The sequence below is a fragment of the Bombus huntii genome, chromosome 18 (assembly GCF_024542735.1).
Source record: "Bombus huntii isolate Logan2020A chromosome 18, iyBomHunt1.1, whole genome shotgun sequence".
Taxonomy (NCBI): Eukaryota; Metazoa; Arthropoda; class Insecta; order Hymenoptera; family Apidae; genus Bombus; species Bombus huntii.
Genome location: NC_066255.1, coordinates 2,207,187 through 2,221,792, shown reverse-complemented (window position 1 = coordinate 2,221,792; position 14,606 = coordinate 2,207,187). Strand labels below are relative to the sequence as shown.

Sequence of the window (14,606 nt, the reverse complement as noted above, 5' to 3'; positions counted from 1 at the left end):
CCATTTATTCCAAGAAGTAAAGAATTAACAGTTAAGAAACATTCTTCTATCATAATGTTAGAAATACAGTGAAAATATCAATGTTTCGACTAGATTGCATCAAATGTCCAAATACTTACGCACAGCATTATTGTACATATAAGTTTAAGAACACTGGAACGTTGCCATACTACACAAAGGGCAACGATATAATTTTTATGCGTTTGAACATACAGTTTTTATTTGAAATATAACATAAAGTGTTTATTCGATTACTTAAATTCTGAATCTTTGAGGTAATCTACGTGTCATCTATTGGGTTGGCAACTAAGTTATTACTGATTTTGTCAATAGGTGGCCTTAGCACATTCTTTTATTCTGTCAACGTGTTCAAAGCACCTAACCTATATTGTTTTCTTGTTGTTTGGACTTCCACCTTTAATTCAGTAGAAAAATTGTATCGATTAGTCATTTAGTTTCCTTTTTATCCCAATTTAAAAATGGAAGAGCAAGACGCGGATTTCAGGCATATTTTATTGTATTATTTCCGAAAAGACAAGAACGCATCCCAAGCACACAACAAGTTATGTGCCGTATATGGGAATGAAGCCTTGAAAGAAAGGCACTGTCAAAATTGGTTTGCCAAATTTCGTTCTGGTGATGTTTCAATGAAAAATGTTCAACGATCTGCTCGTCCAGTTGAAGTTGGCGAGACCCATATCAAGGTCATTATCGATTCAGATCGTCATAGCACAACGCGTGAGATTGCAGTGAAGCTCAATGTATAGCATACATGCATAAAAAAAAAAATTAAAACAGCTCGGCTATGTCAAGAAACTCGATTTGTGGCTCCTTCATCAGCTTAAAGAAATTCATTTGACGCAACGCATTAGCATCTGCGGTTCGCTTCTGAAACGCAACGAAATTAATCCATTTCTGAAACGACTGATTACCGGCGACCAAAAGTGGATAGTTTATAACGACGTTAATGGGAAAAGATCGTGGGTGATGCAAGATGAGCCAGCCCAGACGACACCAAAAGCTGAGATTCAGCAAAAAAAAATTATGCTGTCAGTTTGATGGAATTATGAAGGAATTCTGTACTTTGAAATTTGACCAAGAAACCAAACGATTAATTGAAACGTGTACATTCAACGACTCGCCAAACTGAGCGATGCAGTTCAAGAAAAGCGGCCAGTATTGGCAAATCGTAAGGGTGTTGTTTTCCACCATGATAATGCAACGCCTCACACATCTTTGGTCACTCACCAAAAATTATTGGAACTAGATTGGGATGTGTTGTCACAACCACCATATAGCCCTGACCTTGCGTCTTCAGATTACCGTTTATTACGTTCCATGCAGAACTCCTTAAATGGTAAAATTTTTAATGACGCTGATGATGTGATATCAAGGTCATCGACAAAAACGGACAATACCTAATTGAATAAAGTTATAGTTTTAAGCAAAAATGTTGAATTTTCCTTCTTATTTAAAATACGCAATCATTTAGTTGCCAACCCAATACATAATAACAGCATAAGAAGCTTTGATTTATGATTTCTATAGGAAGCGCGAGGGAGCGCGGAACGCCGATTGAGATTTATGACCCTCGATATCTTGTACACGCGTAAATTAGATATTAATCATATAACGTTTTATACCACGGATCTAAGGAATTGCCATGGCTTTGATTACAATAAGTCTCGTATATTTGCATAAAAATAATGAAATAAAATGTTATACGAGTGGTTTTAGATCGAAGTAGAACCAGACTAATATTCTTTTCAACTGGTTCTGCTGAGGAAAATTGAATTTGTGATGGAGCCTCGCGTGTCGCGGGAGGGGTAAATTGAAACAGGCCTGGTAATTTCCTGTAAAGAGGTGAATCAAAATGGCGCTCGACACCACCAGCCACAAATTGCGGCCGTCCCTTACAAAAGTTGCCAGTAATAGCGAGCATTTATAACTACGCGTAACCGTTACTAATCAACCAAGCTAATCTATCAAGTATAACAGGCGAAAAGGCAACATTTTCGCCCGACTTCGATCTTTATCTTTAAAAACCAAAAATGAGAGAAAAAATTTCTCTTGAATGGTGTGAAGTTGTCAAAAGAACGTAAACAGATTCCATTCTCCATTCCTTGGAGAAGCATGCTGTTAAGGGCTCGCAGACAAAGTCGTTTGATGTTTGAAAAAACTGCTCGTTAATAACCGCAACGATAGCAAAACTGTGTCTCACGTGTATTTTTCTATCCGGTTTCCGAGCGGATTCGATATTTAAATGTAGTGACCTTATCGTTTTGATTTCCAGTTCGATTCACAAGAACGCTTGTTACAGTTTACAAACAAGCCTGCAATATCACCAATGCACACTTTTTTCTGGTACTTAACGCTTTCGCAAAAATTTATCTTTATGATATTTACTCTTCGTTATTTCCGCTAATGTAATAATAAATAATATCGGATAATAAACTATTCGATTAGATAGTCGCTCTCGACGCAGTATCCGCTTGTGAGAAATTACTCCCGAAAGCAATTCACGGTAATTTTACACTCAAGTGAACGTGTTCCTTTAATTAGTATTATATAGAAAAGGCTAGATGTTACTTTCATTGATACGTATTAAGAATCACGTGATCAAAACAATTGAAGAACAAACACTCGGTGAGGAAACTTACCTTACGAGATGGAGAAATAGTTAGTTCGATGAAAAAGTATGGGCAGACGTTGCGCGATTCCATGGATCGTTTGACAGCCTCTCGAGCGAGCCACGTGTCAGTAAACACGTGCTACAAGAATGTAAATCGCGTGTTCCTTCGAATTAACGGGTGCTCTTGGAGGAAAGAAAGTTACTGGAGTAGGCCGCATTGTTCGACACTCGTCCGTTGCGCCGCGTGTGCAGCAGCATCCTCGAGAACGTGTTCGCGCTCAGACACCGGTCGATCAATCTCTTTTCGCTTGCGAGAGCTGGATGCACAGGATCGCCTTTCTTTACCCACCGAGCGACCCACCGAATGAGTAAATACACGCGATCGAAATATACACGCGAACGCAGCTACTCCGATGCTACCACCTGTCAACATCACCGTTTTATCGTCTTCCCTTTCTCCCTCTTTTCTTATCGACATCTTAGATTCTTAGTACAATGAAGAAAAATCCCGCGAAACACTAGATATTTACCTGTTATTAAAAAAGATGCGACTTCTGTTGCAAAATATCGCGTTCGTTTTGTTTAGCTACCGACCGACATTCATGTGTCATAGTGATCTTATCTATCATAGAGAAATATTAACAAATATAAGATTTCGTTTCTCAGTGTCATCGATTACTCTTCTTAATTATTTGCACATTAACGCGTCTAAAATAATACAATGTAAGTCGACAAATGATAATGCATTACTAAATCATTGCAATATATCACCTGTTATTTGAAATGAATGAAAATAAATAGTTATATTCGTTTGAAGTATGACCGAATTTGTATAAAGAAAACACATCTTTTTTGTTCTACAGAATAATTAACAAACGTATAAAAAATGACAGGCTCACTCGAAAAAACACGTTGCTGATTGACGCAACGTGATCATCGATACTAGTATTTAATGAAAAATTACGAAGCAACAAGATACGTACAAACTCCTCGAGCAACGGCGGAGAACTGCAACAAAATTTGTTCGCGCTCAACTCGTTCGCGCATCCTACGTTGCGCATACACTCGAAGAAATAGTGGGGAATAAAAGTATTTGGAAAAAAAGGGACTCGTAGCTCGATACGCGATTAATTGTAACTAAGATAAATTATCAAAAGTATGGAGAATGGAAGGTGGCAATGCAAGGATTATAATCAAAAAATAAAAATATAAAAAACAATTTTTTCTTTATTTTACGTTTCGTACATACGAAAAGTTAATATTTCGTCGTTAACTACAAAATACGCATTTATCCATTAAAATGCAACGGTTGATGTCAAACATAGAAACGAGTATATAACGTAACATTTAAAAGTAAAAATTGAAATCCGTGCATATGTACATGTACAATGCATATGTACAATCAACGATCAACTAATGTACGATTAACAATAAGTAGTGCTGCTAAATAAAAAATCAATCAAATCCCAGATTTCAAATTTATGGTATTGTTTTACAAGTTCAGCAATTTATGTACTTTAAAATAAACTGAAATTCGTTATATCGATTTACAACCATATCGTAATAACAATTTCCGAAATTACTGTATATCGTAAATATACATTTCTTTCACCTACTAAATTGATTAATTAATGTACAATAATTTACATTCATATATGCACAAGAATTGTAGAATTTATACAGTATATCAGCCCACGAAGAAGCTATAAGTATAAAGGATCAAAAGAACATCAGTCTATGGGATTGTAATCACTGCAAAACTCTATCTCGTTATACGTTTCAGCTATCCAACCAAGTAGATATTTTACTTTCTCTGTTGTTTCATCTGATGCTTTGAAATCTGTTATAACTTCCATTAAACATTTTGATAGATGCTTCAATATAGGCTATAAATAAAAATACAGAAACTGATAGCTTGATATAAATGATAATTGTCACAATCTATTTTAATAAGTAATAGAAAAATAAAATATTTACCACAGGCCAGTTCTGCCTAAATAAAGCTACACATTGATCGCTAAAACTGTTAATATCTAAAACATTTTTCTCTATTAATTTATTAATAAATTTTCCAAACACTGTCCAAACTTCTTCTTTTTCTGGTTGAGCTAAGAGCATAACGTTTCTAGAACTAAGTATTCTATGTATAGGCGAATCTGATTCCAAAGTTTTACAACGATTCATTGCCCATACTGTTATAAATTTTTCTTGAACTTTTGGAACAAACAGATCACTTCGATAAGCAACTGCAAATATAAAAGTTCAGGATTTTTTTCGTAGTATGACAATAATTAATAATGAATCATATATATTATTAATAACTTAATATTTACTTACCTAAAAATAACGCAAAATCTGTACTAAGAGAATATAAAACTTTCTCTGGCCCCACAACTAAATCAGCTCTTTCATTTAAAGTCTGATATAAATTATCTAATATAGTCGAAACAATCATTATTGTTAAAGAATCACCACCATTATCAAGTATAACCCATATAAGTTCCTATAAAAGTTATAATACAAAAACTAATAAGTTTTAATGTTACTCTATTAAACGAAATATCAAGCATGTAAATAATTACTCTCAAGTTATCAGTGATAGTTGTTGGGCTCATAACATTTGGATTATGTTTCTTTTCTTCAATAGGATGAAGTGGTGCATTATTCCTTAAAAATCTATTTAATTCAACTTCCATATCTTTTATAAATAATGAGCCACCCACTATGTGAGATTGTATCCATTGATATATACGTTCCATAGCTAATCTCGTAGCAATTTTAGCACACATTTCTTTCACAGGTGTCAACGAATCTTCCGCTAAAAGAGATTCTATACATTTAGTTACCCGTAATTCACAAATTCCTGGTATAGATATTTCGCACTGCTCTTTCAGTTCTTTAGACATATTCGTAGCCAATGTATTCATATCAGTTGTCACAATTGCCTAAATGGAATAATATATGAATTAGCTAGGTAATTTAAAAATATATTTAAACATCATAGTATTTCGTAGTATTACGATGAATATAAAAAATTCGAAAATCTACCTTAAAATCTGTAACGTTACGTTGTTCCCCGAATTTCTCAGGTTGTCTTTCGATTTGCTTTTTTTTCAGAATCTCCCTAAAAATATTCAGATTTGTTTCTCTAGAGGCCATTAACAAAGTGTTACATATATGTTTCACACAAGTTGACGCAACTCGCTCTGATACAAAATCAACAGTTTTTCGAGTAGATGCTGGTTGTCCGCCAAAAAATGCCTCTTCCAATTGCAACTATTGAAATTTATATATTAAAATTTTTCTTATGAAACAAGTCTAACCGATAAACTTACCTCTAAATGCTTTATATCTGCACTCTTAGCAGATTTGTGAAGTTGACTAGAAACTGGTGTAATGTGTTTATTTGAGTTATAATTATTTAGATTTGTATTAGAATTTGATACAGATACGTTTAATCCAACCAATGGACAACATATGCGCAACGTTCTTTCATTAATTATGTCCAATTTGTCTAAACTACATTTAGTTGATGTAACAGACACAGTCGGCTCTCCTAATAGCATATATTTTTGCTCATGATATTTATCAGGTTGTTTCAAACTTCGCAATTCTCTAACTTTATATATCTTTTGCCACATAGAATACAAATCCTTTGGAACATTTGGTAATTCAAATAACCAACTTAAAGTAGATTTAAGAAGAACTGCTGTTTGTTGAGAAATAAAACTGTCAGATGTTGAAAAATCAAAATGATTTACAGCTTTATAAATATAATATAAAAGTTCCAAAATTTGCTTATAATATGGTAAACGAAGACACACAGTATCCATCATAGCCAAGTATTTTGCAATCCAAGGTACAGTTAATGATAATTTTCCTAATGCTATTGCATTATGTAGACAAACATGTAAATTTATTGCTGGTACAACCTAAATAAAAATCTTAAGGTTAATTTCGTTTATTAATAATAAAAGAATATATAAAGCAGGAAGTTTATTACTTACTTTGCTTCTAATTTCTACTTGAGTTGCTATCAACTCTTTAAAATTGTTTGATTCTGATCTATATGGTAATGATATAAGAAAACCTAAAACTTTTGCAAGGAGCCTTAAGCTGGATACACAAGTAATAAAATTTTGTTGTGTTTGCTCATCAACTATTGTTTCTGTTACAAAAGAAAATAATATAGTTATATTAATAATAAATGAAAATACATAACTTACATTAATGCTATATGTATATATTAATACCTGAATCTTCTATTTCACTATTGTTAAACTGAGTATCGTTCAATTCCATTATCTCGTGGATTAAACAATTTTCTAGATGAACATAAAAGATTGGATTAAAAGCAAATAATATAAAGTCTTTGAAAAATTCTTGTACTCCAGGGAAAGATGGTTCCGTAATTTGGTTTTTGGAAGGCTGTGGAGTTACTAATCTCTTTTGAAGCTGATCCAATTTTTTCGGATTTACATTTTTCAATGTCTTTAAAACACTTATACTTTCATCATCTTCTACCTCTGTCTGAAAATAATAAAAACAAACTAAAAAACTAGTATCTAAGCAAAATAAAGAATATTTAAACATATAATTTTATTAATCTAGCTTACCTGTTGCCTATTTTGTATACATGAAATCAAAAGTTGCGACTTAAATAATCTTGCAAAATGATAATAATTTATAGCATCATTGTGTAATGTCAACATAGTTCTTATTTTACTTCCTAAAGCTATTTGAAATATCCATCCAGGCACCAAATGGTTTTTTTCCCATATCCTAAATATCTCATAAAAACTATCTCTTTGATTTTTAAATGTCTGAAAAGCAGCTGCAGATGGAAAATTTTCACGATTGTCTGTATCTATTTGAAAACATACATTTAATTCACCCATTATGTATAAGTAGCTGCAAAAAAGAAAATAATGTATATATTTAAAAAATTGAACTTTTACTTGTAAGAAATGATAATTGTTTACATATATCGTTTCTTAATTTTTTCAATTATATTCAAGAATTTATATTAAAATAAAAATATTTGCCTCAACATTAATTGATACATTTTAGAAACATATAACAATTAGAATAAATAAATGTTATATAACAACTAATGAAAAAACTATTAGATAAAGTATTTTATATATAAACTTCATAAATAATATAAAATTGTTAACATATTTTATTTATACAAGTATAAAATAATTTTCAAAAACAGTTCTTTAAGTAAACATACAATCGCATGTACAATTATAAATATCGTGTGAACAGTTTAAGAGAAAATATATTTATATTGTATTTAAAATACATATTTCTATACAAATCTTTTAAACGTACTCATTTATTTAAATCACCGAATATGTACATGGAATAAACGTCGATCAATTTTGAAATCTAATAGGTTATGTTTAAACTGTAAATATGCTTCAATATAATATACTAACACAACTAAAACTCGCACAATATCGATTCATGCATTCATAATTTGTTAGTTGATAAAAATTTTACAATTTTTACATAAGACTATATTTTACAACATGCATATATTAATGCCGTAGCACTCCACATTGTGACCGCTGATGGTAACAGCTTATGCATACGTCTCGACAGTCTCGGCACAAACTAATTCAATGGCATCCATCTTGCGTTTAAAGATTCAACACATCAATTTAGTGTTCAAGACACTTCATAGATATACAGGATGGTTGGTAACTGGTGGTACAAGCGGAAAGGGGGTGATTCTACGCGAAAAAAGAAGTCGAAAATATAAAATAAAAATTTCTTTCTTATTTTTTTTCCAAATTTTTCCATCGAGACAACGATCTAGAGTGAGATCCGTTATAACGTACCGCACGCGTACCGAACGAAAATTCAAAGTCGATTTTCTCGAAAACAAAGCCTCAAACGAAAAATGTTTATTCTATATTTTCGACTTCTTTTCTCGCGTAGGATCACCCCCTTTCCGCTTGTACCACCAGTTACCAACCACCCTGTATATGTATATGTATATATAAAAATTTTAAAAGGTAATATTAAAACAATGTAATATTAATAAACATTCTTTTTATTCAATTAATAAAAAAAATATATTTGCTTTTGTGATGTACAAACAGAAACTTAGATATGTTCAAATACTTATTATTAATTTTCGTTTTTTCACTTTTTGTTTGCATCTTAGAATTATTCATAAAATCCTTAACAAACTATCCTTGAGACCCAACAAGAGGATAACTAGCAGTGGAAGCAATACCACAATGGTTCAATTTATTCCTAGCCATTTTAATATATCCATTATCACCCCATGTTTCACCCCAACTATTTTTTACTAGCCAGTAATCCTGACCATTTTCATCAGTTCCATATCCTACTGCTAATACTCCGTGATCCAAGTTTTCTGAAGAACATTCTGGTTCATAATAGACTCCTATAATTTAGATATAACATTTATTTTATTAGAAACTAACAATTGGTTCAAATTCATAGTTTAGCATCAAATTATATAATGAACAAACAAACCTTCGGAATAAAATTGGAAAGACTGATGAGAAGCATCAATAGCAACAGAGACTGGGCCTATAGTAGCAACTGCTGCTTTAAGCTTTTTCTCATTACCTTGAGGAATGTCTACATAGCCAACATCACGGGCACCACTATTTGCTGCGTTATATCTACACATTATGAAATAATTAATCATAATAACTAGGAAAAAATCTTTTCTTATAATACTTACCTGCATTTATCATTTTCAGCTTCATATGGATAAGTAACTTCTGTATCTAAACCTTTATTATCTTTAATATATTGAAAAGCTTGATCCATCAGTCCTCCATTGCACCCATTATTGCCATATTTTCCAGAGCAATCAATTAAATTTTGCTCACTTAAAGGGATTAAAATTCCTGTTCGTCGAAAATGTTGTCCTTCTAATGCGCCAGTCTATACAATGATTTTGATTGATTCATTTCATTAAAACTTGATTACAATATATTACAATCCTAATTACAATTTTTTAATAAATAATATAATAAGTAAATTTATTAAAAACATTAAATATATCTTATAATTTAATTTTTTTATTTGAATTATTATTGATATCTAAACTATTGTATACTGTTAGTCACAAAACTTACTGCAGAAAATGACCAGCATGATCCACAATGTCCCTGATCCTTGACAGGAGTTACAGCACCATGTTCTCTCCAATCAACTGTCTTTGGTAACACTACATTCGCTGGTTCAATAAATGAAGCTCCTATAGGTAATCTCTCAGATCTCAACTGAGTATTTATGGATTTATTAAAACCATTTAACGTATTCACAAATTCATGATGAAGCTAAAAATCAAATTATACAATTTTCAATATATATACGTAATATGAAGCTATTTAAATTTTGCAATTTATTTACCATGTCACCATATTTATTCATCTTTAATTTATATGAAACCTTTTTCATTTCGTAATTCCCATTATGTTTAGCTATTTTATGTTTATTGTCCATAAATATCTTCATCCTGAATCTTTCCTCTATATCATTTTTATATACTTTATTATGTTCCATCTAAAAATGAATAATACAAGGTATATCTCTTTATTTTATTGTAATTTATAATCATTTATGTTATTGTTATTATAAAGGTTGTTCTATACTCTAAAATATTTTAGAATATTATATAAATATTATGCTATAAAAATAAACAAATGATCATATTTATTTCTAGGAAAATACTTTATCTGCACATAAAGATATATATACTGATAAAGGTCAACTGCAGGCCAGATACATTTCATATACAAGGGGACATTTCTTATTTAAACAATATAACTGATTCAATTTAAGACAAAATTTTTAATGTGTTACACAAGATATATCAAAATTATTACAGCATTATTAACCTTTTTCATAAAAGCAATATATTTAATTACCTTAAATGTTGTCCATTCTTGATTAACCAATTCAAAAAAAGAAATAGCTTGTGCCGTAGCAAGTATTGCTACAATTAAAAGTAGAAACAGCTTCATGATTTTGCAATTATATCTGAAAAAAATATATACAAATTAATTTTTTTATTAAAATATATTATCTTCTATACATTTTATTTCCTGATCGTTTTTAAATTTGTATCAAATGTTTTCTACCATTATATTGTTTATAAAAAGAAAGTCGAAATTTGAAAATCTAGATAGCGCCATATTTGTATCAATCACTAATTTCATTTTATAAAATGACGTCTTTGTACTGTCTGTTATCGAAAATATGTAAATATTAAAAGGAATATTTATACGGATAATAGTGCAAAGTGAAAATATAAATCAATTTTACGTAATGAAATTATTAATAAAAATTTAGATAATGACAATAAGAAAGGAAATTTTTAAATCATATAAAAATCCTACGCTTAAAATCCGTATTATTTATAAAAAAATATGTAATTACATATTTTGTTGACCTATGTATTTCCGCGATATCTACCATTACTTGTATACAAAAATTTCTACTACGCATAAAATTGTACATTGCATCTATCATTGTCATCATACGAACAAAGACATAATATGATAGTCATCAATTGGAATTCTGTGTAACAGGAGCATACATATCAAGTATTTTATTGATACATTTATATCGATATCACAAGTAAATGAGTATTGGTTAATCTTCTCAAATTAATCATATGACAAAGAACAAAAAGAAATAATTCTCTAACTCTTAATATATGCCGAACAAAGCACGATCTTTCTCCGACATATAAATGGATTTCCGCAATCAGTATAATTTTATAATACTCGGATTAAAATGAAATATTTAATTGTCCAAAAAAGGATAAGGTTACATATTTAAAAAAAAAAGAAAAAACTATCAATGAAAGAAAAGTCAAATATTATCGTAAAATATAATTCCTGAAAAGTATAACAATAATGTATAACTTATATACATTTATATTTATGTCTAATTACGATTCAATATTAATGACATAAACGATGAAACAAGTTTTAAATGCCTTACCAAGAATAATTTAATTGCTGAGAGGATTTGACGCAAAACAATTGATACACACAACGTAGGTATGACCCGTTATTTCAGACTGCCCACTAACCAATAGTAACCACGACCTTTCAGACTTCAGATTTTTAGCTAGACTACTGTCAAAGTGTAAAGCGCTCTCTCTTCTCTATATTCTATAGCTTCCCCTTCTACTACGTGATTCATCATTGGTTCTGTAGTGTGATAGCGTCTCCCAACTTCCAACTTCCGCATCCATCACGATATTATATGACTCATAAGAAAAATAAGAACATTATTAAACTATATGATAAATATGAATATATTGGATTTAAAATTTTATACATATACAAAAATATTTTTAAAAACTGCGATAATAAAATATAATGGAAACATAAAATGGTTTAAGATATAGAAACTACTCTTAACACTTATAGCTCTTGAATATGTTGTACACAGAGCTAAGAATATGAATTTTATCGTATACATATATTACACTTAGTTGAACTGTTTTTGAATTGTTTAAAATTATATTATCTTGTTAGAAATGTTTGAATCTCAATTAGCTATATGTACTGAGCAATTTTTCATAGAACTACAACTTTTTGTGTTTTAAACTAAAATCTTTTAACGTTTCAAATCTTTCGTCTTTTATTTATTGAGCTTTCCGAAATGCCGAATAACAATATTAACAAATATTTTTTATAATATTATACATATATTATGTAATAACTAAATTAATAACACATTTTTAATAAAATTTCAATCCATTAGGAAATACTGGAATATAGAGTATCGGATAATCTTTATCTATTCACATGCGTCCAGATATTTTACGTAAATCGATTTGAATATCATCCTCCACAATACATTGCAGTTGTCATTTGTCATGTGATTTTGATAAGTGTGAGCAACCCACATTTCAAACATATGTGTCTATATGTGAGTGATGTATTTTATCGCAAACAATGTTTACGCATTCTTTTCATTCAAACTTTATAATCTGTCGACACTATTTAAGCTGTTTATTTAACTATTTAAACTATTCTAACAAACAATAGTAATGTAGATCTAACTAGTAATTCTAAGTAAATAATATGTCAATAAGCAATAATGTAAAACAGACATAAAGTATAATTATCGCTAAATGTATATTTAATTTTAAGATTATCATGGACGAAAGTCCAATACAATAAAAGAAACTACTAATGCTACTACTACTACTATTTATTGTTACTTTTTATTTCATACATATAACAATTAATAATTATTTTATTTATTTTCATTAATCATTCTTGTACAAATCAGATATATACGTAGTTTATCATAAATATTATGTAGTTATATGTTTATGATGAACTTTCCATTTTTACTTACGTGTTATTACTTAAATTGAATTCTAGATATTAAATTTGACATAATCACTAAATTTGATTAAAATAGTACGTATCAGAAAATTAAAAAGTATTATTATATATTATTATGTTTATATATCACATATATGTATATATAATATTATATATATTATATATATTAACAACTAAATGTTCATCAAAGATTTCCCTAAACAAATTCTAGATATAGATTCTACACATATATATGTATGCATATACATATTTATCAAAAGTATAGGTAGCCTATATCGCTATTCCAGGTTGCAGTTACAAAGAGTTCCATGCAGTTTTTGCGATTTGTCACGTATTCCTTCTGAACAGTGCAAATTTTCTGCTGGAAAAGATGTGTGCACAGAAAATAACATCCTACGATGTATCACAAAAACAACGAGCAATACTAGAATGGAAATACACGAGAAGAGCTCAATTACGTCACAAATATTTAAAAGAAGTTCTCAACCCATCGATGCAAGTAATGCCCGTATGTAGTGATAATTTTTTAACCTTACTTATATAGATTTAATAATAATTTCCGTTGTATTTGAAAAAATGTAACTCATTTAGATTCATTTCTAATTATGTAATGTATGCTTAGTTATTTAAGGTAATTATTAATTTAATTATGGAACAGTCTCATAATTTTATGCAAAAAATGTAATTATGTAACAAGTATTTTTCTCATTGATATAAATTACACGAAAATATCGTTAAAAATTACTTTAATATTAATTTTGTTAATTGTTAAAAGACCTTATGATATTTGTATTAAATATGTAATTAATTAATATAGGTGGATAGTGCAGTTCAACGACTAATTGCATTGAGACATAACCATGATTATGTTTCACATGTAAAATTTGTACCACATTTACTATTTGGTTTGATCTGGCTTGGAGGCATATATTTTGGTGCAAAATTTCTCGAGAAAGTGAAGGTATATTATTAAATGTTTGTTTAATGAGTATACCATGAACATAAAATTTGTTTTATTTTATAGGATGATGAAGATTATTTGTATCGTACTGGTCAAGTAGCATATGTTGATAGAGAATTTAAATTTGCATAATAACATTTCTTTTTCCAATTGTATATTTGTAGATCTTAAACTTACAATATATATGTTAGCATCTGTACTCTAATACAATAAAATATAAAATAAATACTTCATTAGTAAATATAAAATGCTATAACTATGTACATGTCATTTTATTTGCTGGCATTTCATTTTCGCACATATGATTCCATTTTCAATAAACAAAGGAAAATTATTATGAAATGCTGAAATGTTTATCTGTGAAAATAATTTAAATCAACCACAAACAAAACCAAGGAATTCTTTTTTTATATTTTTAATTCAAAGATTCATTCCTTAATTGTATTGGAATATAAAATTTTATCTTATTACTTTTAATTTCTTTCCTATGTCTTTAATTATCGATCTTCGAGTTGTTTATCACGAGCAACAACTGCATCATCAAATTTAACCATATATGTTGTTCCTTTATGCCAATGTGCAGTGACTTTTGCTTGCTACAAATGCAAATATTTCCAATTAATTCATTACCTAAATAATTTTA

General features: G+C 29.6%; 5 protein-coding genes across 10 annotated transcripts in view; 1 reads left to right on the top strand and 4 right to left on the bottom strand.

Moving 5' to 3' along the window:
• The window catches only part of LOC126875330 (cadherin EGF LAG seven-pass G-type receptor 1-like), an 81,918-nt gene extending 78,309 nt beyond the window's left edge, over positions 1–3,609 (bottom strand). For 2 of the 3 annotated variants that reach the window (XM_050638211.1, XM_050638209.1), the window contains exons 1-3: positions 3,404–3,609; positions 3,163–3,340; positions 2,661–3,055 (exon numbers count right to left, since the gene is read on the bottom strand). The gene's annotated coding sequence lies outside the window, so the exon portion shown is untranslated. The remainder of the gene's footprint in view (positions 1–2,660; positions 3,056–3,162; positions 3,341–3,403) is intronic. The other variant, XM_050638210.1, reaches the window with a different exon arrangement.
• A 230-nt stretch (positions 3,610–3,839) lies between these two features.
• On the bottom strand, positions 3,840–8,537 carry LOC126875307 (codanin-1). 3 transcript variants are annotated; one of them, XM_050638154.1, is made up of 10 exons: positions 7,970–8,537; positions 7,249–7,543; positions 6,886–7,162; positions 6,640–6,800; positions 5,968–6,564; positions 5,681–5,908; positions 5,215–5,577; positions 4,970–5,135; positions 4,610–4,878; positions 3,840–4,518 (listed from the first exon to the last, which is right to left on the bottom strand). In XM_050638154.1, the coding sequence occupies exons 2-10, from the start codon at positions 7,528–7,530 to the stop codon at positions 4,363–4,365; spliced, it is 2,499 nt and encodes an 832-aa protein (XP_050494111.1). In that variant the 5' UTR covers positions 7,531–7,543; positions 7,970–8,537; the 3' UTR covers positions 3,840–4,362. The 3 variants fall into 3 exon arrangements, with proteins under 3 accessions (XP_050494111.1, XP_050494108.1, XP_050494112.1); XM_050638151.1 differs by having other exon boundaries at positions 8,077–8,537; XM_050638155.1 differs by having other exon boundaries at positions 4,469–4,539; positions 8,077–8,537.
• Positions 8,538–8,678: 141 nt separating this feature from the next.
• LOC126875328 (cathepsin L) lies at positions 8,679–11,806 on the bottom strand. The gene is made up of 7 exons (XM_050638206.1): positions 11,639–11,806; positions 10,558–10,669; positions 10,040–10,192; positions 9,763–9,966; positions 9,363–9,568; positions 9,149–9,300; positions 8,679–9,056 (listed from the first exon to the last, which is right to left on the bottom strand). Exons 2-7 carry the CDS (start codon positions 10,651–10,653, stop codon positions 8,836–8,838), a joined length of 1,032 nt encoding a protein of 343 aa, XP_050494163.1. The 5' UTR covers positions 10,654–10,669; positions 11,639–11,806; the 3' UTR covers positions 8,679–8,835.
• Positions 11,807–12,429: 623 nt separating this feature from the next.
• LOC126875342 (uncharacterized) lies at positions 12,430–14,226 on the top strand. 2 transcript variants are annotated; one of them, XM_050638240.1, is made up of 4 exons: positions 12,430–12,577; positions 13,290–13,510; positions 13,820–13,963; positions 14,027–14,226. In XM_050638240.1, the coding sequence occupies exons 2-4, from the start codon at positions 13,373–13,375 to the stop codon at positions 14,093–14,095; spliced, it is 351 nt and encodes a 116-aa protein (XP_050494197.1). In that variant the 5' UTR covers positions 12,430–12,577; positions 13,290–13,372; the 3' UTR covers positions 14,096–14,226. The 2 variants fall into 2 exon arrangements, with proteins under 2 accessions (XP_050494197.1, XP_050494196.1); XM_050638239.1 differs by lacking the exon at positions 12,430–12,577 and having other exon boundaries at positions 13,251–13,510.
• Positions 14,096–14,606, bottom strand: part of LOC126875338 (trafficking protein particle complex subunit 5) — a 2,407-nt gene continuing 1,896 nt past the window's right edge. The window contains exon 3 of the mRNA XM_050638231.1: positions 14,096–14,559. Coding sequence (XP_050494188.1) covers positions 14,461–14,559 — 99 coding nt within the window. The 3' untranslated portion in view covers positions 14,096–14,460. The remainder of the gene's footprint in view (positions 14,560–14,606) is intronic.

Bases quoted from the DNA above. Each gene is read 5' to 3' on its own strand.
- LOC126875307 (XM_050638154.1), bottom strand. From the start codon at position 7,530: ATGGGTGAATTAAATGTATGTTTTCAAATAGATACAGACAATCGTGAA. The intron at 5,136-5,214 runs GTAATTATTTAC...TAACTTTTATAG, and splicing joins CTATCACTGATAACTTGAGA to GAACTTATATGGGTTATACT. The intron at 4,519-4,609 runs GTAAATATTTTA...TTTTATTTATAG, and splicing joins TTAGGCAGAACTGGCCTGTG to CCTATATTGAAGCATCTATC.
- LOC126875328 (XM_050638206.1), bottom strand. From the start codon at position 10,653: ATGAAGCTGTTTCTACTTTTAATTGTAGCAATACTTGCTACGGCACAA. The intron at 9,569-9,762 runs GTAAGTTTTGTG...ATCATTGTATAG, and splicing joins CATGCTGGTCATTTTCTGCA to ACTGGCGCATTAGAAGGACA. The intron at 9,057-9,148 runs GTTTGTTTGTTC...TCTAAATTATAG, and splicing joins TTTCCAATTTTATTCCGAAG to GAGTCTATTATGAACCAGAA.
- LOC126875342 (XM_050638240.1), top strand. From the start codon at position 13,373: ATGTGTGCACAGAAAATAACATCCTACGATGTATCACAAAAACAACGA. The intron at 13,511-13,819 runs GTATGTAGTGAT...TAATTAATATAG, and splicing joins CATCGATGCAAGTAATGCCC to GTGGATAGTGCAGTTCAACG. The intron at 13,964-14,026 runs GTATATTATTAA...TTTATTTTATAG, and splicing joins AATTTCTCGAGAAAGTGAAG to GATGATGAAGATTATTTGTA.